At 41.3% G+C, this 26,453-nt stretch overlaps 1 protein-coding gene across 1 annotated transcript in view; it reads left to right on the forward strand.

Annotated features, from left to right (window-relative positions):
- Window positions 1-26,453, forward strand: part of IRAG2 (inositol 1,4,5-triphosphate receptor associated 2) — a 530,761-nt gene that overhangs the window by 49,136 nt on the left and 455,172 nt on the right. Inside the window, exons 10-11 of the mRNA XM_053719704.1 lie at window positions 13,621-13,677; window positions 14,955-15,014. Coding sequence (XP_053575679.1) covers window positions 13,621-13,677; window positions 14,955-15,014 — 117 coding nt within the window. The remainder of the gene's footprint in view (window positions 1-13,620; window positions 13,678-14,954; window positions 15,015-26,453) is intronic.

The following is a 26,453-nucleotide window of genomic DNA, read 5'->3' on the forward strand; positions in this document are numbered from 1 at the left end:
GCTTAATTGAATATGGACCTTATGAGTAATAAGTAGAATCTAAATCTAAATCTAGACACTTACATATGCTGTTTTGTATAAAGAGAGAAATAACACTAATAGATTTCACTAATTGTCAACGTTTTTTAAAACATGGTAAAAATAAAGTGTAGATCTAAGTATAGGAAATATGAGGATGTGGTGCCACCTATACCTTAAGTGCTTATCGTATATTAACTTGGTGCGATGATACCAGATACTTTCTTATTAAATAAAAACCCTAGCAGTTATAAGTAGAACCAAACTAAAGTAGTGAATAAGATGTGATATAATGATGTGAAACATAAATATTTGAAACCTACTGAACAACCATGTCTAAATTCGAATAGGACATCTCTATAATAATAATACATGTTTACTGATGTTTATTATGTATATTTGAATGATGTAGTGCCTGCTAAATCTCTCAGGCTAGTTATATATTGACATTAATAATATCTACTTCATTATAACTCTAATTCTTTATAATAGACAAATATATCTATATGGACTAAGTAATGATGTATGTGAAGTCTAATAATATGGCGGGTTGTTTAGTTCCATACAGTGCACCCCAAAGTGGAAATGATAGAAGGTTACAGAAAAATGGATATTTCTAATTCTGAATCTGTATCAGGTTGTTAGCATCTACTTTTTTGAAATGTGTCTTCGTATTTAATGAATTCTCCACTATCTCAATCTCTAAATCAAGGAACACAATTTTTTCTTTACTTGTAATGTTAGTAAATTTTAAACCTAAGAGAAAGGATCCGTGAGCACCTTTGGATAATAGAAAAAGGGAAAAAAGATACATTTTTATATCAACACTTCAAAGATAAACACAATAATAATTTGGCAGATTTTAGATTTTGGGGTATCAAAAAAGTAACTAGGAATTGGAGAGGGGGTAATTTGGAAACAGAACTACTTAGAGTCGAATCTGAAACTATATACACTTTACAAACCTTACAACCCCAGGGACTTAATTCAGAATTAGAAATATCCATTTTTCTGTAACCTTCTATCATTTCCACTTTGGGGTGCACTGTATGGAACTAAACAACCCGCCATATTATTAGACTTCACATACATCATTACTTAGTCCATATAGATATATTTGTCTATTATAAAGAATTAGAGTTATAATGAAGTAGATATTATTAATGTCAATATATAACTAGCCTGAGAGATTTAGCAGGCACTACATCATTCAAATATACATAATAAACATCAGTAAACATGTATTATTATAGAGATGTCCTATTCGAATTTAGACATGGTTGTTCAGTAGGTTTCAAATATTTATGTTTCACATCATTATATCACATCTTATTCACTACTTTAGTTTGGTTCTACTTATAACTGCTAGGGTTTTTATTTAATAAGAAAGTATCTGGTATCATCGCACCAAGTTAATATACGATAAGCACTTAAGGTATAGGTGGCACCACATCCTCATATTTCCTATACTTAGATCTACACTTTATTTTTACCATGTTTTAAAAAACGTTGACAATTAGTGAAATCTATTAGTGTTATTTCTCTCTTTATACAAAACAGCATATGTAAGTGTCTAGATTTAGATTTAGATTCTACTTATTACTCATAAGGTCCATATTCAATTAAGCAAGTATCAGAGTCAGCAGTATATTTGATATTAAAGTTGGCATTATCACACTAAGTTAATATACGAATTACTAATAAGGTATTGATGACAACTTACTCCTATATTTTCTCTTATATGTTCTTTATTAATAATATATTAGGTTTACTTTTCATTCTTATCAAGTTTTTAAAAAACGCTGACAATTAGTCAAATGTATTAGTGTTCTTTTCCTTTTTATATACATCAACATATGTGAGTGTACAGATTTAGGAATTTCCACCTTAAAGAAAAAAGAGGTGGTGTTTATTGGCTCCAATAAGATTGGTTATTTACTGGCCAATGAGATCTAAGGAACACCTTTAAAAGGTGTGTGTAATATACCTGGAGTATCTTGATAAAGCCCTCCTGGGGTGAAACGCGTAGAAATTTACTCCAGTGTTTTGTTTTTACTATTGGACACTAAGAGACTTATACAACACTAATAGTTGCGATCCAGCCCCCTCTTGTGGACGAACAAAGCTAACTGCCACTTGAGGACCAGGGATCTGATCAGCGCCAATATTAGTGGTCCTATTTTGCTGCTCATACTGCATGAAGTGCAGTTTTTAAGGAACACTTCCACCAAATCTAAGGGTCACAGGCACCTTGGGACGTTGTAACAGTGACCGGACGGTTACACCTATCATCAGAGATACCGTCACACATACTCAGTAAGAGGATCCATCCGGCCTATCAAAGAAAGGGTGTGTGGCCCAAACCGCCAATCATCACGAAAGCGGGCGGTTTGTTGTTTAGCCGCGAAATACCCCGTAAGACACAGACGCCGAAGTAAGCACTAGGAATCAATATATGGTCGAGCTGTCAGCTCCCGTAACTCCGAGTTCAGTAAGGTACCTTACTAGTTATAAAACTGTGACTTTCCCATCATACAGGAACTTTGTTGTATCAGACATCTGTTGATATATTCATTCTATTTGGAGCCAATATTTGTTTCTTGCCTATTACACTCAAGGGAGACGTCCCTAGTGTGAGTTTTATATATCAGTCAGCCACTTTTTTTTTTTTTTGTTTTCAAAAAAGCTTTATTTAAAACTTTCAAAGATACAGATACAAAATTCAAAGGTATAAAGCCATTTGCAAATTGTTAACATAATATTCTCTGTTACGCTCAGCATAGAGCGAGTGTCCATACTTGTGCTGATGACATATGAATAAAGTCAATTTACTCCTGTTAAGCAAGTGCATTCTTCACATGATAATAGTTCTGGTAAAGTCCAGCATTGTAGCTAGGCAGGCTCTCTGTTGTCTGAGGTTTATTTTGGTATAGTGTCTATCTGGGTCACTTGCCGATTGCTGGGTGGATAGGCATATTGCGGGGTAAGCAAGCATAACAACATCACTTAACAGGTTACAATTGACAGTACAGTGGCAGCCTCGACCGGGCTTCTTCCCGGTCAGGCTTGTGAGAATTATTGTGGGTAATGGGGGTGAGTTAGCGATGAGCAGTGGTATAAGAGTGATATCAGTCGAAGTCACTAGTCATTCAAATGTATCGATGAGGTTCTGTTTATACGTCAGTGGGTGTATCAGGCATGTATTGCTTCCACATATTTAACATTAGCTCATGTTTTTCTATGGTACCTGATCTAAGGTGATGGTATCTCTCTAAGTGGAGCAAGTTTTCTACCTGCTCTCTCCATTCTATTACTGTGGGAACTACAACGGATTTCCAATGTTTTGGGATTAGCATTTTGGCACTGTTAATTAATAGGATAAGTAGGGTGCTTGCTATGGCATTAGACAGTTTTGGAACTCCCACAAATAGAAGGATTTGGGGGTCATTAGGAATTCTGTGGTCTGTAATGTCTGAAATTTGTTTGAGTACTTCCACCCAGAATGAGTCCAGCTTGTCACATTTCCACCAAATGTGCGTTGGGTCCCCCACCTCCCCACATCCCCTCCAGCACTTATTGGAGGCCGTTTTGTAAATCTTGTGTAATCTGCTTGGGGTAAGATACCACCTAGTTAGGAATTTGTAGTTCATCTCCAGCACCCTAGTGGAGATGGAGGATTTTTTGGTGATCTGGAAAGCTTTATACCAGTTCTTATGGTTTAAACTGATCCCCATCTCTCTCTCCCAGGCCTTGGTGTAGGATGGCAGTTGTGTCTCATCTTTAGTTGTTAATAGTTTATATAGGATGGATATAGCGTGTCTAGGTGTATTTTCCAGTAGGCAAAGGCCTTCGAATAAAGTTATTTTTCTGGAGAAGTGTTGTTTATGTTGGTGTGTTGCGATAAAATGACGCATTTGTGTGTAGGAGTACCAGTTCAAGTGGATGTCTGGGTGGGATTCTACAATGTCGTCTAACGTTCTGAGTTTGCCCTCCTGGAAAAATATTGCCACCGTACTATTTTTAATGTGTCTGCCTTTCTCTAGGTGTTTGTCTTTAATGGTCCAAGGGAGTGCAGGATTGTGGCAAAGTGAAAGCATTGGGGAGTATGTGTGCGAGATCTCTGTGGAGGTGGCTATCAGTCTGTCCCAAGTTGTGAAGAATTCGGTCAGTATTGGGTATTGGTGTATCCTGTCAGGTCGGTGCTTGCCTTGGATCCAAGCTGTTGTTCCTACATTGCATACACCCAGGATGTGTCTGTCAATTTGAACCCATTGCTTGTGTTCGCTGTTTGCGCACCAGTCTAACAGTCTGTGTAGAGCAGTGGCATTTTTGTATGAGTGGACATCGGGGACCCCTAAACCGCCCTTTTCTCTGGGTAAGTACAGTGTTTGTTTTGTAATTCTCGGCTTAATCCCTTTCCATATAAATTGTTCAATCAGTGATTGTAAGCGGGTTAGGTAATGGAGTGGTAGGTGTATTGGCGTAGTCTGTAGTAAGTACAGGATCCTCGGTAGGACATTCATTTTTATTACATTTATTCTGCCCACCCAAGAGATAGATTTATTACTCCAGCTTGAAAGATCCGTTAATAGAGATTCCTCTAATTTTTTGAAGTTGGCCAGAAATACAGTCTTTATGTCTGGTGCTAAATGTATGCCCAGGTATTTCAGTGTCGTGTTTTGTTTTTTAAGGGGACAGTTGGGGATTAATTGGTCTAATGTCTTGTCTTCATAAGATATGTTTATCATCTCTGATTTTGTGGTGTTAACTAAAAAGTTGGAGACCTGTCCAAACTCCCTAAACATCTGGATGACTTTTGGTATGGTCAGATCTACCTTCGTGAGGGTAAGGAGGATGTCATCCGCGTACAGAGCCAGCTTGTGCTCGCTGTGTCCTATAATGACTCCTGTAACCTGTGTGTTGTTTCTTATTTTCTGAGCTAGTGGCTCTATGGATAGTGCGAAGAGCACCGGGGAGAGTGGGCAACCCTGTCTTGTCCCATTTTTAATATAGAATCTCTCCGAGAGTAGGCCGTTTACCTTTACTTTGGCCGTAGGGTGTGTGTATAGAGAGAAGACCTGGTCTAAAAATTTATTGCCGAATTTCATTTTTTGCATAGTTGCTTTTAGAAATAGCCAATTGACCCTATCAAAAGCTTTTTCGGCGTCAGTGGAGACTAATACCGCTGGAATTTTGTTAACTTTGGCGTAAGAAATAATTTGAAGGGCCTTTATCGTGTTGTCTCTTGCCTCTCTCCCTGGCACGAACCCCACTTGGTCAGTGTTAATCAGTTTGGGTAGATAGAGGTTTATTCTGGTTGAAAGTATTTTTGCAAAGATTTTTATGTCTGAGTTTAGTAATGAGATTGGGCGAAAATGTTCTGGTCTGTCTGGTGTTTTTCCCGGTTTTTGTAGTACGGTTATGTGTGCTTCTAGCATGTTTTCAGTGAAACCTGTGGTGGGTGTGAAAGAATTGAATAGGTTTGCCAAGTATATTGCCAGATGGTCTATGTATTTTTTATAGTACTTCATGCCGAAGCCATCAGGGCCTGGGCTTTTCCCACTTGGCATGTCCTGAACTGCCTTTTTAATTTCGTCTATTGTGATGGGAGAGTCTAGCTTGTCAGTGTCTTCATTCTCAAGGGTGGGCAGGTCTAGATCTGACAAATATTTTTCTATGTCTTGTGGTGTGGAATGTCCTGGGATATTATATAGTGTAGAGTAGTATTGCCTGAAGACCTCCGCGATACTTTTACTATCTTTTTGTGCTCTTCCCTGTTTGTCTTGTATGTCTTGAACGTATGTGTTTAACTGACGTCTCCGGAGAGCTCTAGCTAAGGAAGTGCCTGCTTTGTCCTGTACGTCAAAATATTTCTGTTTGAGTATAGCAGATTTCACTTGATGTTCCTTATTAAGGTGGTCCCTGAGGGACTGTCTGGCCTTAGTCAGGGATTTAAGTAAAGTCTTAGACTGTGGGTCTTGTTTATGTTGTTTTTCCCAGTAGCCAATTTGTGAGAGTGTAGAATTTATAAATTGCCTTTTTTCCCTTTTCTCCCTAGCTTTTAAGGCCATGAGCTCCCCCCTTAATACGCTTTTATGTGCCTCCCATAGTGTGGCTGGTGTTATTTCTTCTGTAGCGTTCTCTCTAAAGTAGTCTGTCAATGTTTTCTCTATCTCTATGCTAGTCAACGCATGATCTAGCATATAATCATCAAGCCTCCAAATAAATGGTTTTTGCGGCAGTTCTGGCCACTCCACAACACACTGAACAGGTGCATGGTCCGACCATGTGATCTGTAGGATTTTAGAGTCTACTATCAAGGCTAGCCCTGTTTGGTCAGTGAATAAGTAATCGATTCTCGTGTATGAGGCATGAGGGTGGGAGTAGAAGGTGTAGTCCTTGGTTTTAGGGTTAAATGCCCTCCAGATGTCTTGTAGTCTTAGTTGTTGAAGGTGGTTTTTAACTGACCTAATAACTTTCTGAGGGGTGCTGGTGCTACCGGTGGATGTGTCTATGGAGGGATCTAGAGGTAGATTAAAATCTCCTCCAATGAATAGGGTTCCTTTAGCATGGACTAAAAGTGACTGGAAAATAGTCCTGAAGGTATGTTGCTGCTCTTTATTGGGTAGATAGATGTTTGCAAATGTGACCGATTTATTAAATAAGAGACCTACTAATAATATGTATCTACCGTCCTTATCTTTCTCAACATAGGTGGCTTGAAAGTTTACTGAGTTTTTGAAAAGTATTCCCACTCCCCCTGTCTTTGCTGTACCGGAGGCCAGGAATGTCGTCTTATATTTGTGACTTAGTGTCTTTGGCTCTCTCCCCCTTTTGAAGTGTGTTTCTTGGACAAAAAGGATGTCCCCTGTGTTTTTGTACAAGTCCCTAAAGACTATAGATCTCTTTTCGGGGCTATTTAGTCCTTTTACATTTACTGTCGTCAGAGAGAGCGGGTGGGTGCGTGAAGTCATTATTTGTTGTTATTTTTGAGTATGCTGATGCGGCAAGGAGTACTTTTGCAAACAGGTGTCAATAATTATTAAAACAGTACAATCAGCAGTGATCTATTATAGGTAGTGTAGCACAGTATTGATATGGAATAGCTGTAACCTGAAAAACAAGGCAATAAGGTTTTGACAAAATTGGTTTCTGATAACTGTCAATTGCAAACGAGTGATAGAATTGGCAGTTAGTATCAGAATTAACTATACAAGGGGTAGTATCCCCACCCCCAAACCATTTTAGTAAAAAATACGAGTGATAAACAAAGTTAACCCTCTAAAAATAACAGATAATACGACCTTTAGCCTTATTGGAACATCAGAGAGGAATGTCCAGCCTTTTGAAAAAGGCAATTCAATTGCCTGTGCAGATCCTTTCTTGTGAACTTGGGGGGTCATGAGGTTGTAGAGTTCTTATGTGCGGGCCTTTTTCTTTACCAAATGCACGTTGATTGTCTCTCAGACCAAATAGTTCCTCTTCAGGCTCTGTTATGTTGAGTTGTAGGGCACTGTTGAAGTTGGAGAGGTCATCCAGATTTCTGAAAACTGCCGTGGTACCTCCTTTAGTTGCGATGACACTTACGGGGAAGCCCCATCTGTATGGTATATTTTTGTCCCTAAGGACTGATGTGATGAAGTGCAGGTCTCTCCTCTTCTGCAGGGTTGTAGGGCTTAGGTCAGCAAAGACCTGGATGTGGATACCAGCATGTGTAATCTTCTGTTTTTGCCTCGCATGTCTAAGAATTTCTTCTTTATCCTTGAAGTTGAGGAGCTTCAGTATGATGTCACGTGGGGGTGCTTTTGGTGGGGGTTTAGCTCTCAGGGCTCTGTGGGCTCTTTCAATATTTATGTCTGGGGCGCTGTTATTGCCTTTAATTGTTCTAAATAGATCTTGTAAGCACCCCTCTAATGCGGAGGGTTGGATTGATTCTGGTATGCCACGGATACGTAGGTTATTGCGCCTACCCCTGTTGTCCAGGTCTTCCACCTTTTCTAATAAATGATGTATTGTTTCCTGCTGGTCGTAGACCATTTTTGAGATGTGTTGGACATCATTATCTGTTGTGTTGTAATGCTCCTCCAGTGCTGTCACTCTGTTGGAGACTTTTGAGATGTCCTTTTTAAGCTCCCCATACCAGCTCTTCACTTCTCCCAATAATTCCTTAAAGTCCTCTTTAGTGCACAGTGAATTAATGTCCTCTTTAGTTAAAATTTGTGTTGTACACGTGGAAGCAGGAGGTATAAGCTGGTCAGGCTGTTCTGTGATTTTAACTTGTTCCATCTTTTGTGCTGAGACTATAGGATCTTGCAGTTTAAGAAATTGCTGTATTGGTTTTACTTTAATAGGGATGTCTGGCTTAGCTGATCTGCGGCCTGGCATGGCCAGTCGCAGGGGTTGAGAGTATTTGTTTTACTGTTTTCTTTCTGACCTTGGGTCTTTGTTCTTCCCCTGTCAGACTGCTGCTAATGACTTTTGATGTCTGTCTCCTAATAGTGTGCACCAATTAGTGTGGCATTACAGCGTGTGCCCTTTACTTATAGTCCTTGTATGTGGGCCTGAGGATCGCTGCTGGGGCTAACACTGCTGTGTGGCGGAGTTTGAGTGTTAGGCTTATGGCTGCCTAATTTTTATATGGCCCCCTTTTGTATTCTTCCCGATTAACAGCCGTTTAGTTTGAGCCCCCTGGATTTATATTTTTATGTGGGTGAGGTATTGAGGCTCGTGTCCCCCTGCGGGAGGTCTTTAGATACCTGTGCTTTCAGTGATCGCCTGAGTTTTGGCTAGTTGGTCGGTTGCGCTGGCCCCGATCGTCATAGCCAGTGATGTCACTGCTTACGGTAAACCCCCGGTACTAATTCTGGCTGCAGTCTTTTAAATCCTGTACCGGACGGGTCTATGTTGTTCAGCCGCTCACGTGTCTGCTGTGCGGTCTATGCGGGCCTGGCACCAGAGCGTCCGTGTCGTAGTTTCAGCTGCGGGAGCGAGGGTGATCTTGTTTTTTTTTATGGGTGGTCTGGCAGCTTCTATACTTGTTCCCCCAATGTGAGGCTGAGTCTCTCGGTATATGTGTGTGTTATATTAGGCTATTTTTATTTGGTTTGGGTAGTGGGGCCTAGGAGCTCTTGAATCAGTCAGCCATCTCCCAGCGCGGCCAAGCTCCGCCCCCCCTCAGTCAGCCACTTTTTTATACGAATGTTTAATGTCTAATATTAAATATATTTATGATTTTTAAACTATAGTCAGAGAGATTTATTTGCATATACCGGAACCTATATACTGCAACAGATTTTTGTTTCACTTAGCAGACCGCTATACACCGCATTTGTATTTTGATGTATTTTGATACATTTTTTTACACATTGTATTTTGATATATATTCTTACACATTGTATCCTTTACACACTGTATCCTTTTCCTGCATTTTAATACTAGTTAAGGCTATTGTTAGATTCTAGTACACACTATAGCACGGTTTAGACCACAGAGTTTCATTATTTGCTTTTTAAGGTTTGACACCAAGTAGCAAGTGCACTTGTCATTTATAGGTAATTCACATACATGTGATTTTTGCCATACGAGTTTTTATTTACCACTGATATCTAATATATAGGTATTGAATCTATTTTTACCGTAGGTAGTGTAATCCTAGCTATTCATTTAGCGCCAGTTATTCAATTCCAGTTTTCTTTATTTAACTTTAATCAAACTACTAAGGAGGAGTAGTTTTCACAACTAGGCTTTTAGGATTACAGTTAGCGCCAACCCTTATTCTTTACCACCTAAAACATTGTACACCTTGATTGATACATCGGTGCAGGGGTTGTTTTTATCTGTCCTTAATTGTCGTCGTCCTCATTTGTCGTCGTCCTCATCAGAGAAGATACAAGACTATAAAAGGGACACTCAAGTCAAAATTAAACATTCATTATTCAGATAGAGCAGCAATTTTAAACAACTTTCCAATTTACTCCCATTAACAAAGTGCACAGTCTTTTTATATTTAAACATTTTGAGTCACCAGCTCCTACTGAGCATTTGCAAGAATTCACAGAATAAGTGTGTATGCATTTGTGATTGGCTGATGGCTGTCACATGGTACAAGGGGAGTGGAATTAGACTTAAAGGGACACTAAACCCACATTTTTTCTTTCGTGATTTGGATAAAGCATGCAATTTTAAGCAACTTTCTAATTTACTCCTATTATCTCTTGGTATCTTTATTTGAAAAGCAAGAATGTAAGTTTTGATGCCAGCCCATTTTTGGTGAACAACCTGGGTTGTTCTTGCTGATTGTGCTGTCCAGGGCTGAACCAAAAATTTGCATAAATAAACAGAGAGAAGCGCACAACCTGGGAACGAACAATAGCATAATAGCTTGTTCTATCGCTAGTTAGAAGCAGCCTCTTTTTGCTCAACATGTGCCTTTCACAGAGAAGAACTTTCCTGAAGCATATCAGTCTGATCCTGACTTCACAGTACAGTCCAGCCCCGAAATACCAGGCAATCCCTCTCTGAACAAGAGAAACGGCAAAACCCCAGACATACGTTTTGGCCTATTGTGGGCCTCATAATTGAGGTGCAGCCATATCTCTCTGGGCACACTGAGCAACGGGTCCACGTCTGGATTCCCACATCACACTTGAGGAGACTTCCCAAAGTGTCATAATTTGCATAAATAAAGAGAGAGAAGCGCTCAACCTGGGAACGAACAAAAAATAATACCTTGTTCTATGGCTAGTTACCACCCAAGAAGCAGCCTCTTTTTGCTCAAAATGTGCCTTTCACAGAGAACAAATTTCCTGAGCGCTTCTCTTTTTATTTATGCAAATTATGACACTTGGGTAAGTCTCCCTAAGTGTGATGCGGAAATCCAGACGTGGACCCATTGCTCATTGTGCCCAGAGGGATATGGCTGTACCTCACTGACGAGACCCACAATAGGCCAAAACGTACGTCTGGGGTTTTGCTGTTTTTTTCGTTCAGAGAGGGATTGCCTGGGGCTGGACTGTACTGTGAAGTCAGGATCAGACTGATATGCTTCAGGAAAGTTCTTCTCTGTGAAAGGCACATGTTGAGCAAAAAGAGGATGCTTCTTGGGTGGTAACTAGCCATAGAACAGGCTATTATGCTTTTGTTCGTTCCCAGATTGAGCGCTTCTCTCTCTTTATTTATTACTGAACCAAAAATTGTCTGTCTCCTTAGCTTAGATGCCTTCTTTTTCAAATAAAGATAGCAAGAGAATGAAGAAAAATTGATAATAGGAGTAATTTAGAAAGTTGCTTAAAATTGCATGCTCTATCTGAATCACAAAAGAAAAAAATTGGGTTCAGTGTCCCTTTTTTAACTTTTTTTTTTAAATTTTCAGAAAAAAAATCTACTACTCATTTGAAGCTCAGGCTAAGTGCTATTGAATTGTCTTATGTTTAATTTGTTTATGCAAATCTACTGTGTTTACGGGTCCTTTAAGAAGGATGTGTCCCTGCAGAACAATGCAACATATGTTCACAATGACAGTTTTAAATACTTTTTAAAACATTTCTTATACAGACCTTTTCTTAGAAGTGTTATTAATATACACAGTCTCTTTAAAGGGACGATACAACATACATTTTAAACAACGTTCCAATTTATTTCTGTTTTCTAGTATTTATGGCTTCCATAAGGTTGCTATTCTACCACAGCTTAGAAAGTTACTCAACCTAGTCTTTGTAAGGATGTGATCTTTAAGAGTTGGCTCCCCCTAGATCCAGGTTAAAACGGCCAGATGATGTCTGGGGCCCCCTAAGGGTCGAAGTACGTACTATACTCTACCAGCTGAAGGTTGCTGTCAGATTTTGAGGGGTGTGATGACCAAGCTGTTGGGGAGAGGCAGGTGGTGGTGAATTCACATTGGCCGCTGTCATCTTGGAATTTAAAGGGACATGTGACCACAATTTTTTTTCTTTCATGATTCAGATAGAACATACAATTTTAAACAACTTCCCCATTTACTTCTATTATCAAATTTGCTTCATTTTTTTGGTGTGTATAGCTCCGGAGCAGCAACACACTCCTGGGAGCTAGCTGAACACAACTGGTGAACCAAAGGCAAGAGGCATATGTGTTACCAATCTGCAGCGAACTCCCAGTAGTGCCCTGCTGCTCCTGAGCCTATCATGGTATGCTTTTCAACAAAGGAAACCAACAGCACAAAGTACATTTGATATAAATTGTTCCTCTGTCTGAACCATGAAAGTTTAATTTTGACTTTCCTCTTAAACATAAGCAAGTGATTTTCAACACGGACATAAGAAATTAGTGCTTTCCAACACACACCAGAAGCTAGTGCTTTCCAACACACACACCAGAAGCTAGTGCTTTCCAACACACACACCAGAAGCTAGTGCTTTCCAACACACACACCAGAAGCTAGTGCTTTCCAACACACACACCAGAAGCTAGTGCTTTCCAACACACACACCAGAAGCTAGTGCTTTCCAACACACACACCAGAAGCTAGTGCTTTCCAACACACACACCAGAAGCTAGTGCTTTCCAACACACACACCAGAAGCTAGTGCTTTCCAACACACACACCAGAAGCTAGTGCTTTCCAACACACACACCAGAAGCTAGTGCTTTCCAACACACACACCAGAAGCTAGTGCTTTCCAACACACACACCAGAAGCTAGTGCTTTCCAACACACACACCAGAAGCTAGTGCTTTCCAACACACACACCAGAAGCTAGTGCTTTCCAACACACACACCAGAAGCTAGTGCTTTCCAACACACACACCAGAAGCTAGTGCTTTCCAACACACACACCAGAAGCTAGTGCTTTCCAACACACACACCAGAAGCTAGTGCTTTCCAACACACACACCAGAAGCTAGTGCTTTCCAACACACACACCAGAAGCTAGTGCTTTCCAACACACACACCAGAAGCTAGTGCTTTCCAACACACACACCAGAAGCTAGTGCTTTCCAACACACACACCAGAAGCTAGTGCTTTCCAACACACACACCAGAAGCTAGTGCTTTCCAACACACACACCAGAAGCTAGTGCTTTCCAACACACACACCAGAAGCTAGTGCTTTCCAACACACACAGACATAAGCAACTAGTGCTTTCCAACACACACACCAGAAGCTAGTGCTTTCCAACACACACAGACATAAGCAACTAGTGCTTTCCAACACACACAGACATAAGCAACTAGTGCTTTCCAACACACACAGACATAAGCAACTAGTGCTTTCCAACACACACAGACATAAGCAACTAGTGCTTTCCAACACACACAGACAGAAGCAACTAGTGCTTTCCAACACACACAGACAGAAGCAACTAGTGCTTTCCAACACACACAGACAGAAGCAACTAGTGCTTTCCAACACACACAGACAGAAGCAACTAGTGCTTTCCAACACACACAGACAGAAGCAACTAGTGCTTTCCAACAAGCCCCTCTGTAAGATTTTGTTCTTTGTGAGGACTAAACAGATTTACAATGTATAATTGCAGCAGTTGCACTGTTTGTGCGACTAGAGTTCTCTAGTCCTTACTCTACATGAAGATAAATGTACATTTATTTGTTTTTCTATTTAGTTACAGTTGAATGATTCTGAAAATACATTGCAGAAGAAAGAGTCCAGCCTGCAGATGGTGAGTCCATTCTCTCTCTCTCATTTACTGAGAAGCAGATGACAACACAAACTGTCTGGCATCAAGTTAAAACCCATTTCTGTATTCTGCTGCCATTATTACACCACATTCTAGAGTTTTGATAATTATTAAATAAGAATTGAAAATTGTTTGTGGTGTTTTTTGTTTTTTAAACAGTTATATTACTTAAAATACCTAAATTATGTATTGGTGTGTATATATCTACCTTAACTTATAAATAAGTTTGTAGTATAAGGATAAGGTTTTTTATTTAAAGGGACAGTCTAGTCAAAATTAAACTTTCATGATTCAGATCGGGAATGCAATTTTAAACAACTTTCCAATTCACTTTTATCATCAAATTTGGTTTGTTCTCTTGGTATTCTTTGTTGAAAGCTAAACCTAGGTAGACTCATGCTAATTTTTAAGCCCTTGAAGGCTGCCCCTTATTTTAATGCATTTGGCAGTTATTCACAGCTAGAGGACGTTAGTTCATTTGTGCCATACAGATAACATTGTAACCACGCCCGTGGAGTTAAAAAAGAGAGGGCACTGATTGGCTAAATGCAAGTCTGTCAAAATAACTAAAATAAGGGGGCGGTCTGCAAAGGCTTAGATACAAGTTAATCACAGAGCTAAAAAGTACATTAATTAATAGAACATTAATAGAACTGTTTATGCAAAACAGGGGAATGGGTAATAAAGGGATTATCTATAGTATTAAACGATAACAATTCTGGAGTAGACTGTCCCTTTAAAGATGTGTCTGGCTTCCCAATATGGATACAATGTATTGTGTGCTAATGATTTGCCAGCAAGCGGTTAAAGGGACATAAACCCCCAAAAAAGATTATTTCATGATTCAGATAGAGAATGCAATTTGTTTAAAAAGTTTCCAATTTACTTCTATTATCAAATTTGCATCATTCTCATTTTATTCTTTGTTGAAGAGATATCTAGGTAGGTAGTGTGCACATTGCTGGAGCACTACATGATAGGAAATAATGCTGCCATCATGTACTCCTTTTCAACAAAGGATAACAAAAACAAAGAAAATGTAATAGAAGTAAATTGGAAAGTTGTATAAAATTGTATTCTCTGCCTGAATCATGAGTTTTTTTGGGGGGGTTTTATGTTCCTTTTTAAGGCAATTTACAGTGTCGCATTATATTGTACCCTATTTTTTTAAGACGGCTAGATTTGCTTTTGAAGCCTCCTCTGTTCATATAAAGCTACTATTCTGAGGGTCTAAACCTTGTTTTGTATTTACTTTACAGAAAGAGTTCCACATTGAAGAGTTAAAGTCCTCGTTAATGGAGTATACTTCCTTAATTGAGGTAATAAGACATTTAAGTAGGTCAACAACTCTTTTTGTATTGTGTTAAGTGATTTTTATTTGGGGTATAGTGGGTATCTCCTTTTTAGTTAGAGTAACTTGCCCCTTTTTATGTAACCCAGCAGCAGCGCTATGGTGTGTGTGTAATTGTAACTGAACAAGGAGAGGAACAAAATTAATTCCGTTTCTTTCTAATGACACAGTGACTCCACGGATCATCTCTAATTACTGTTGGGAATATCACTCCTGCCTAGCAGGAGGTGACAAAGAGCACTAAAGCAAAGCTGTTAAATATCACCTCCCTTCCCTCCAACCCCAGTCATTCTCTTTGCCTACGTTAAGTGCAAGGAGGTGGTTAAGTTTAGGTGTCTGGAAGAAGATTCTTCAAGCCAAGATTTTATTTTCAGCAGTGCAAGTTTGTTCTGCTTTATCCTGGGGTGTAGCTGTAGCCCATGTCAGTCTCTTCAGTAGAGCAATGGTGGCTTTTAAGCAATTGGGAACTGGTAGGGTATAATCCTCACTGTGCCTCCCAAGTAGTTATTGCTGCCCTAACTTAAAAGCCTGAGTAAGATGTTCCATGTGAGGGAACATGCCTCTCAAACCTAGTGAGCTGCCCTGCTGCCTGGCAGATTACATGGAGGTAAGTGCTGATTTTATTTTACAGAGCAGTGTAGGAAAAATATGGAACTTGGGGGCGGAGTTAGCCAGCAAGCTAAGCAGACGTCCATAGCTGCTGCTCCGCTGCAAGTCTAACATAAAATTAGTTTTAAAAAAGGATATTCGGCCGTTAAGACCATCTTCAATTGGCCAAGTAGTGTGGTCACTCACTGGACTGCCCTGAGTGATCGGACACTGCCAGTTCTCCACGTTGCCGCGGACTGAGGGGACTCAGGCTCCAGGGACTGCAGCTGGAGAAACAGAGTGCCCTCTTCTATCGGAGACCATACTGAGCCCGACAGCCAGTTTACCTCGGGCTCATCTACAGTCACGGCACGTGCTGAAGCCTCAGCCACAGAGTAGATGCCTAGCAGTGACGGGGCCTTCCCACGTGGTGACCGGACAATACTAAAGACGGCCCACACACTCAGCTGCCCAGCCACAGCTTAAACAAGCCACATTGGAGCTGCAGAGAGACAGGTTGGACACACAGCCAGGTCCCCCGGTAACGGAACTGCTACAGGACAGATCGTCCCACTTCTGGCGCGAATTGCCATTTTGTTTCCATAACAGGTGAGCGGCCCCCCTGCTGCGCTGCAATTGCCTCTTACTTGCTCAGTACAGAGAACCTATTAGGGAACAAGGGGCTCTTGGAGCTAAGCTCCGTTTTCCCATTTACATAAGGAGAGACATTCACTAAACAGACGGCCTGTAAGGGTCCCCCTACATATGCTGCACCCCCTACTTAAAGTAAGTGCGTAACTACCTTTTATACATACCCGCACCAGGTCTCACACAACCCATACTCCTTTAAACATTTAAGACTTGCTACAAACAGACCAGTGAGGGGGTGGGAGACTGCCCAGAAGCTATAGGGGCATTTATTGTAATCCCTCTCCCATAATCTCATAACTGGACATTAAGGATCCAAATTTCAATCCTAACCACGTTTTAGGGGTCCGCAACTCCTGCAGGAATATAGTCTATATTTGGTACCTGACACCTTTCAGTTAAAGGACTCTTGGGCCCTATGGCTCATAAATCTGGCATCAATATAATATCTGTGTGGGTGCAAGGGTCTTGACTTACTCCTTTTTGAGCCTCCTACAGAGTAATCTCCCACTGTACTCCCCTGACGGGTGTTAACAATTGCCAGTGTTTACCTAACAAGCCTTCTGAAGCCATAACTGCAGGTTTTTGGTACTGCTACACTCATTTGCCCGGCACTGTACGCAATATATGCCTTGCCCTCAGGCTGAGGAATCTCCACTAGGCCACCTTGGGGAAGCGATTTGGGCCTATTCACGTGGCATCTCTGGCCCTTCAGTGTGCTTAGGTGTAAGTGGACAAATCAGGACTTGAGGTGCTGCAGTTTGTCAGGTAGACCCTATCTGATTATTGCCTGGACAATACAACTTGGAAGCTTAATATTATTTATTCAGGCTCATTATTAACTACCTATCTAAAACAGACTCACAATTTAGCCCTGTATCAAGCTGCCTAACCGGCATACTTTCCATTTGCTATATATGTACCTGTTAGTGCTAGGTTGCAACATATGTACTAGTTTCTGCCATATTTACACTTTCTATTTGTAAAAAGTCATATTGTGATTTTTTTTATAAGCCCTTTTTACACTAACAACTGTCTCCCCCTTGCATCCCTATTAATCTGCCAAACCTGCAGAAAGGTGCGAGAAAGTAGTTTTGTAAGTGTACCACCTGTGTGACCACCCCTCACCTTTCCCTCTTCCCTCTGCCTTCCTTCTGGTCGTATCCCTATGCTCCCTAAGGTGAGATTTAGGTTCTAGGATATTAGTACGATTGTAATTATACTGTTCATCTTTTGGTGCACATTACCCCAGGCACAGTATTGTTCTTGGTTTCTCTGCCCCGTGCTATCTTGCCTCCACATTGGTCATATAATCTAATTGGCCTTCCTAGGCGTTCAGAGAGGTGATTTTTCTCCTCCCTAATCTGGTAGGCAAGAAGCCTGTATGGCTGGGGCGGTTGGCCAACTTTAGCAGTATATGTATGTTGGAGCTTAGCTTCTGTTCTAATTAATGGCGTAGTCTGTACCCTAATGCTTACCTGAATATTACATAGGTAACTAGGGGCCCTTATCTGCTTAATGTGAAAGAGTATATCATTGTTGCTTGACAAGGTGTAACTGTGTTAAGAGCGAAAATGCCACACACTGCCAGGAGGCAATCCAAGAGTCAAAGCAAAGTTAAGAAGACAGTCCTAGATCATTTTTCCCTTCCAACTCCTAGGGAGGCGTTTCAGTCGGCCTCTAGCCACACTGACAAGGAGACTCAGGATGGCGACTCTCAATCCAGTGTCAACTCCTGTGTGGCCTCCCCTAAATACATCACAGAGACAACTATGCAAAAGATGCTGGCTGCCCAAACTCTTTCAATCACCCAGGAGATCCATCGTAGCTCGGCTGAGCTGCGTAAAGACATCTCAGAGATAGGAGAGCGGGTGGATGCCTTAGAACGCAAACAAGATGACTTAACCACCGACCATACTAACCTCTTGGCATACTCGGAATCATTGGCTGATCAAATCACACAGCTGGAATACAAATTAGCCATTTTGGAAGACAGATCTCGACGCAGCAATATTCGCTTTCGAGGTATCCCGGAGGCTGTATTACTCCCCGACTTACAGGCTTTCCTCTCAGAGCTATTTAAGGAACTCCTAGGAACATTTGCCATGACTCCTCACACCCTGGAGCACTGCCACAGAGCCCTTAGACCCAGATCGGTTTAATCCGACAAGCCTAGGGACGTCATTGTATGTTTCCACAGCTACCGTCTCAAGGATCCGATCCTACAGGTGGCTTATCGCAGGCCTTCCTTGTCTGAGAAGTTTAAAGATATCCAGCTGCTACAGGATCTGTCTCAACACACCCTTCAACAAAGGAGATTGTTCTCCCCAATCACTGAGGTCCTAAGACGTGAAAACATAAAATACAGATGGGGCTTCCCAACCAAAATTCTCATCACAAAGGACAACCAGTCACACACTGTGGCTAACCTTAACCAAGGTTTCATGCTATTGGAGTCCTGGGGCCTGCGCCCACCTATGGGCAACCCCCAACCATCCTCCCAGGCAAGGCTCAGAGCCTCAGCCCCTGAATGGCAGGTCAAAGAGCAGAGACCTAAATGGCAAAAACGGGAAAAAGCCCCCTGAGTGGCCACGCCTATAGACTTTGCTATTCAACTTGATCTTCAGAAGCTAGATGAGTATATTTATCTTCTAATATTTCTTATTTTAGTTGCTGACAATTCTTTGTTGATCAGAAGTTGCACTATACAATTGTCACATGTTAACAGAAGTTGAGTTCTTTTTCGATATGATTATTACTTAAATACTGTTAATTCTTTTCGTTAACTGTTCATTATTATTTACATTGCTAGATCATACCGCCCCGGTCTTTTCATTAGACTTTGGTAACCTCCCCCCCCCCCCACATAGCCCATATGCCGGGCCTATCTTGGTGGACTATTTCCACCACAACAATTTTCCATGTACCACATAAGACTTACATAATGTCTCATGTACCTAACCCTTTTCTTCCCCTCCCTCCCAACCCCCTTCTTCAGGCTCTTACCTCACTGGTATACTATATATCATTCTAATGGCTGACAGTGACACCATAAAGTTCCTTACACATAATGTGAGAGGATTAAATTCACCTGGCAAATGAAGTGTATTCCTTAGATCACTCACACATTTGAACCCTGATGTTGTCTTTCTCCAGGAGACACACTGGAAGGATGGTGACACCCCCACACTCTTTTCTAAACATTACACTACTATAGTCTCCGCTCCCTACACTACTAAAGCCAGAGGAGTCGCTATCCTTATCCATAAGCGCCTGGTGTGTGAAATTACTTTTCTCTTGTAAGATGTATCGAGTCCACGGATTCATCCTTACTTGTGGGATATTCTTCTCCCCTACAGGAAGTGGCAGAGAGAGCACCCACAGCAGAGCTGCCTATATAGCTCCCCCCTTAGCTCCACCCCCCAGTCATTCTCTCTGCCTGCTTAACTGCTAGGAAGGGCAAAGAGGAGTGTGGTGACAAAAATGTTAGGTTTTTATTTTCTCAAGCAAAAGTTTATTTTAAATGGTACCGGTGTGTACTATTTACTCTCTGGCAGAAAAGGGATGAAGATTTCTGCAAGGAGGATGATGATCTTAGCGTTTTGTAACTAAGATCCACTGCTGTTCTCACAAAGGCTGAAGAGTACAGGAAAACTTCAGTTGGGGGAACAGTTTGCAGGCTGCAGGCTAAACTGCATTAAGGTATGTTCAGTCTATTTTTTTTCTAGACAGACTGTTATTTCTAGAAAGTCTGGCAATATCCCCATGAGGGAAGGGTAAGCTGTATTCAGACACTTGGATAGGAATTTCAGCTTGCATGAAAGGCTCATTAGTTACTGGTGACACTGTTTGGTAAAAACGTTTTTGTTTATTCAGTAAATGATGCAATTATAACGTTTTTTTGAAGGGACTAAAGGGGTCATTATGGCTTGTTTTAGGGTTTTTTAACCCACATGGTTAATTTAGAGACACTCTAGTGTTTTTCTGTTAGGCCTCAAAACTCGAGTGAGGTGGGAGGGGCCTATGTTCGCGCCTCAGTTGCACAGTTTCTTTTCCTCTGAGACTTCTAACTGTTTCTCCAGAGGTTCCTGCCGTTTTTAAGGGCTGTAAAATAAGTTTTTTTCCCCACGAATTGTTCTGAAGGGCAGGTAGGCGCCACAGCAGAGCTGTGGCAAGGTGCTGAAAGTCTTTTTTACCGGTTTTGATGTTTTTTCAATCCGGTTTTGCCATTATTGTTTATTTGCATAGCTGTGCAAAGTTACTAAGGCTATATGATATTACTGTAAAAATTTCGTTATGTTTACTGATTTTTTACACTGTTTTGCAGAATTTGTGCAGCTTTTTTTCTCTTAAAGGCACAGTACCGTTTTATTTCTAAGTATTATTTTTTTTTCAAGCTTGATTGTTACATTACTAGCCTGGTTAACATGTCTGACACAAAGGAAAATCCTTGTTCAATATGTTTGGAAGCCATTGTGGTACCCCCTCTTAGAATGTGTCCCAATTGTACTGATATGTCTATAAACTATAAAGAACATATATTAGCACTTAAAAATAGAGCAATAGATGATTCTCAGTCAGAAGTAAATGAGGGTTCGCCATCTAGCTCTCCCCAAGTGTCACAACCAGTAACGCACGCACAAGTGACGCCAAGTATATCTAGTGCGTCAAATTCATTTATTTTACAAGACATGGCCACAGTTATGAATACAACCCTCACATAGGTTTTATCCTAACTGCCTGGTTTACAAGGAAAGTGGGACAGCTCTGGGTTGAGGAAAAATGCTAAGCAGTCTGACCCTTTAGTAGCCGTATCTGATATGCCCTCACAATGCTCTGAGGTAGGGGTTAGGGATTTGTTATCTGAGGGAGAAATTTCTGATTCAGGAAAGACACTTCCTCAGACAGATTCTGATATGACGGCCTTTAAATTTAAGCTTGAACACCTCCGCTTATTGCTCAGGGAGGTATTAGCGGCTCGAGATAATTGTGACCTTTATAGTGGTCCCAGAGAAATTGTGTAAGATGGATAAATACTTAGAGGTTCCTGTTTATACTGATGTTTTTTTTCCAGTCCCTAAGAGGATTGTGAATATTATTGCTAAGGAGTGGGATAGACCAGGTATTCCGTTTTATTCCCCCTCCTGTTTTTAAGAAAATGTTTCCCATATGACACCATGCGGGACTAGTGGCAGACAGTTCCTAAGGTGGAGGGAGCTATTTCTACTCTGTCTAAGCATACAACTATACCTATTGAATTCAGTTGTGCTTTCAAAGATCCTATGGATAAAAAAATTAGAGGGTCTCCTGAAGAAAATTCATCAAGGTTTTCTTCTTTAACCTATTGTGTGCATTGTTCCTGCAACTCCTGCAGCTGCTTTCTGGTTTGAGGCTCTAGAAGAGGCTCTTCAGATGGAGACTCCATTAGAAGAAATTTTGGACAGAATTAAGGCCCTTTTATTACAGATGCCGCTTTTCAACTGGCTAAATTAGCGGCAAAGAATTCAGGTTTTGCCATTTTAGCACGCAGGGCGTTATGGCTTAAATCCTGGTCTGCTGATGTGTCATCTAAAACTAAGCTTTTGAGCATCTCTTTCAAGGGAAAGACCCTATTTGGGCCTGAACTGAAAGAGATTATTTCAGACATCACTGGAGGGAAAGGTCATGCCCTCCCTAAGGATAGATCAAATAAGATGAGGACCAAACTAAATAATTTTCGTTCCTTTCGGAATTTCAAGAGTGTTCCCGCTTCAGCTTCCTCTGTTGCAAAGCAAGAGGGGGAATTTTTCCCAGTCCAAGTCAGTCTGGAGACCTAACCAGGCTTGGAACAAGGGTAAACAGGCCAAGAAGCCTGCAGCTGCCTCTAAGACAGCATGAAGGGGTAGCCCCGATCCAGGACCGGATCTAGTAGGGGGCAGACTCTCTCTCTCTTCGCTCAGGCTTGGGCAAGAGATGTTCACTATCCCTGGGCTTTAGAAATTGTGTCCCAGGGATATTTTCTGGAGTTCAAAGGCTCTCTTCCAAGGGGGATTTTTCACATTTCTCGATTGTCTGTAAACCAGACAAAGAGAGAGGCGTTCTTACGCTGTGTAGAAGACCTACATACCATGGGGGTGATCCGCCCAGTCCCAAAAGAGGAACAGGGGCTAGGATTTTACTCAAACCTGTTTGTGGTTTCCAAAAAAGAGGGAACTTTCAGATCAATCTTGGATCTCAAAATTCTAAACAAGTTCCTCAAAGTCCCATCATTCAAGATGGAGACTATTCTACCTCTGATCCAGGAGGGTCAATATATGACCACCGTGGACTTAAAGGATGCGTATCTACACATCCCTATGCACAGAATTTTCACAAGGGTGCTAGCGTCCCTTCTGGCGGTTATACGACCACGGGGCATAGCAGTGTCGCCTTATCTTAATTCAGGCGTCCACTTTCCAGTTATCCAAGTCTCACACGGACATTGTGTTGGCTTTTCTGAAATCTCACGGGTGGACGTGAACATAAGAGTTCTCTCTTCCCTCTTATAAGAGTTTCCTTCCTAGGGACTCTGATAGACTTGGTAGAAATGAAAATATTTCTGACGGAGGTCAGAAAATCAAAACTTCAGACTCATGGTAGCGGCAATGGACATAGTTCCTTTTGCCCGCCTACACCTCAGACCACTGCAACTGTGCATGCTCAAACAGGGGAATGGGGATTATGCAGATTTGTCTCCTCAACTGCATCTGGACCAGGAGACCAGAGATTCTCTTCTCTGGTGGTTGTCTCAGGGAATGTGTTTCCGCAGGCCAGAGTGGCTCATTGTAACGACAGATGCCAGCCTGCTAGGCTGGGGTGCAGTCTGGAACTCACTGAAAGCACAGGGCTTCTGGTCTCGTGAGGAATCTCTTCTCCCGATAAATATTCTGGAACTGAGAGCAATATTCAATGCGCTTCAGGCATGGCTTCAGCTTGCTGCGGCCAAATTCATCAGGTTTCAGTCGGACAACATCACGACTGTAGCTTATATCAATCGTCAAGGAGGAAAAAGGAGTTCTCTAGCGATGATGGAGGTAACCAAAATAATCCGATGGGCAGAGGATCACTCTTGCCATCTCTCAGCAATCCACATCCCAGGAGTAGTGAACTGGGAGGCGGATTTCCTAAGTCGTTAGACTTTTCATCTGGGGGAGTGGGAACTCCATCCGGAGGTATTTGCCCAGCTGATTCAGCTATCGGGCACACCAGAATTGGATCTGATGGCGTCCCGTCAGAATGCCAAACTTCCTTGTTACGGGTCCAGGTCCCGGGATCACAAGGCGGTACTGATAGATGCTCTTGCTGTGCCTTGGTCCTTCAATCTGGCCTATGTATTTCCTCTCCTTCTACGTCTGGGTGCCAGAATAAAGCCGGAGAGAGCTTCTGTGATTCTGATAGCACCTGCGTGGCCACGCAGGACTTGGTATGCAGACCTAGTGGACATGTCCTTGGTTCTACCATGATCTCTGCCAATGAGGCGGGACCTTCTAATACAAGGTCTGTTCACGCATCCAAATCTAATTTCTCTGCGCCTGACTGCTTGGAGATTGAACCTCTGATTCTATCAAAGCGTGGTTTCTCTGAGTCGGTCATTGATACCCTGATTCAGACTAGAAAGCCTGTCACCAGGAAAATCTATCATAAGATTTGGCGCAAATATCTTTATTGTTGTGAATCCAAAGGTTACTCGTGGAGTAAGTTTAGGATTCTTAGAATATTGTCTTTTCTCCAAGAAGGTTTGGAGAAGGGATTATCAGCTAGTTCCTTATAAGGACAAATATCTGCTTTGTCTATTCTTCTACACAAACGTCTGGCAGATGTCCCAGACGTTCGAGCATTTAGTCAGGCTTTGGTCAGAATCAAGCCTGTATTTAATCCTGTTGCTCTGCAATGGAGCCTAAATTTAGTTCTTAAAGTTATTCAAAGGGGTTCCGTTTGAACCTATGCATTCCCTGGATATTAAGCTTCTATCTTGGAAAGTTTTGTTTTTAGTAGCTATCTCTTCGGCTCGAAGAGTTTCTGAGCTATATGCTTTACAGTGTGATTCCCCTTATCTTATTTTCCATGCAGATAAGGTGGTTTTGCGTACCAAACCTGGGTTCCTCCCTAAGGTTGGTTCTAACAGGAATATCAATCAAGCGATTGTTGTTCCTTCACTGTGTCCTAATCCTTCTTCAAAGAAGGAACGTCTGTTACACAATCTTGATGTGGTTCGTGCTTTAAAGTTCTACTTACAAGCAACTTAAGATTTCCGTCAAACATCTTCATTGTTTGTTGTTTATTCTGGTAATCATCCGTTTGGCCTATGAGACTGCTGGACAGCAGCCTTCTGAAAGAATTACTGCTCATTCTACTAGAGCTGTGGCTTCCACATTGCTTTTAAAAATGAGGCTTCTGTTGAACAGATTTGTAATGCGGCAACTTGTCGCTTCATACTTTTTCCAAATTTTACAAATTTGATACTTTTGCTTCTTCGGAGGCTATTTTTGGGGGAGAGTTTCTACAAGCAGTGGTACCTTCTGTTTAAGGTCCCTGTCTTGTCCCTCCCTTCATCCGTGTCCTTTGGTATTGGTAACACACAAGTAAGGATGAATCTGTGGACTCGATACATCTTACAAGAGAAAAACATAATTTATGCTTACCTGATAACTTTATTTCTCTTGTGATGTATCGAGTCCACGGCCCGCCCTGTAAGATAGATAGATAGAGATATATATATATATATATATATATATATATATATATATATATATATATATATATATATATATATATATATATATATATAGAGAGAGAGATTTAAACTGGGGGGTGGAGCTAAGGGGGAAGCTATATAGGCAGCTCTGCTGTGGGTGCTCCCTCTGCCACTTCCTGTAGGGGAGGAGAATATCCCACAAGTAAGGATGAATCCGTGGACTCGATACATTACAAGAGAAATAAATTTATCAGGTAAGCATAAATTATGTTTTCAAGAAATAGATCCCCCAAGCCAGATACATTATTCTAAAATGTAAACTTAATCAATACATGTATAGGCTAGTCTCAGTCTACCTTCCTAATTCAGGTCAATGTAAATGTCTACGCCAAATTCTAAAGACAGTTGATAAATACAAGCAAGGCAGAGTTATCATAGGTGGAGACTTTAACCTTGTATGGGATCCCCTCATTGATAGAAAATCCAATAAACCAAATCCTAAAGAACATAGATTAGATACTTTATCACACAAATTTAGGTCACTCATGCTCACATTCGGATACTATGACACTTGGCGTGCTTTCACACCCTAGATAGAGACTATACACATTTTTCTCCCCCACATTTAACCTACACTAGATTAGACTACATCTTTAGTCAATCTCAGACCTTAGACCACGTTAAGGACACTAATATTCACACACGCCCATGGTCTGACCACGACCAGGTGTCACTTTTAGTACATAACTGTTGTCTCATTGCACCCCCTAGTGTGGTCTATGCCACATACCATCTTATCTGATATCCCTTTCCGTCAGGAATTGGGGAAGGACTTAAAGGAATTAATCGCTTTAAAAGACCCTCAGGAAGTTGCGGATGATAATTTGTGGGGGGGGCTATCAAAGCCTCAATCAGAGGCTTACATATAAGAAAGCAGGCTATTCTTAGGAAGGCCCGTGGGTTGCCCCTTTCACAAGCCTTTAGCAAGCTTAATGAATTAGAGAAACTTAACCGACATTCCCCTTCCCTGGCACAGTCTGCTGACATAAAGGACTTAAAAGCCCACATTTGTACCTTAGAATTAAAACAAACGCAACAACAATTATTCAAAGTTAGACAATTATTTTATTACAAAGGGAATAAGGCAGACACTATGCTAGCAAATAAGCTCAGACATAGGTTTTAGAATTTGTATGCGGGAAATACTTTCCCTAACAGTCAATCTTCCACCTTGCCTAGCCAAATAGGGTCTATGTTTGCCTCTTATTACGAAGCACTATAGAACATCCAGACCTCAGAATCCCCGGCTCCTACTCCATTACCCAATATCCAGCAAGTCTTAAAAAAACTCAAACTCCCTACCTTAACAGTTGAACAACGGGACTCCCTTAAAGCCCCAATATCTTTACACAAAATTAAACGGGTAATCGGCTCTCAAGCTGCTTAAAGCTCCTGGCC

Source organism: Bombina bombina, chromosome 6, assembly GCF_027579735.1.
Source record: "Bombina bombina isolate aBomBom1 chromosome 6, aBomBom1.pri, whole genome shotgun sequence".
Classification (NCBI taxonomy): domain Eukaryota; kingdom Metazoa; phylum Chordata; class Amphibia; order Anura; family Bombinatoridae; genus Bombina; species Bombina bombina.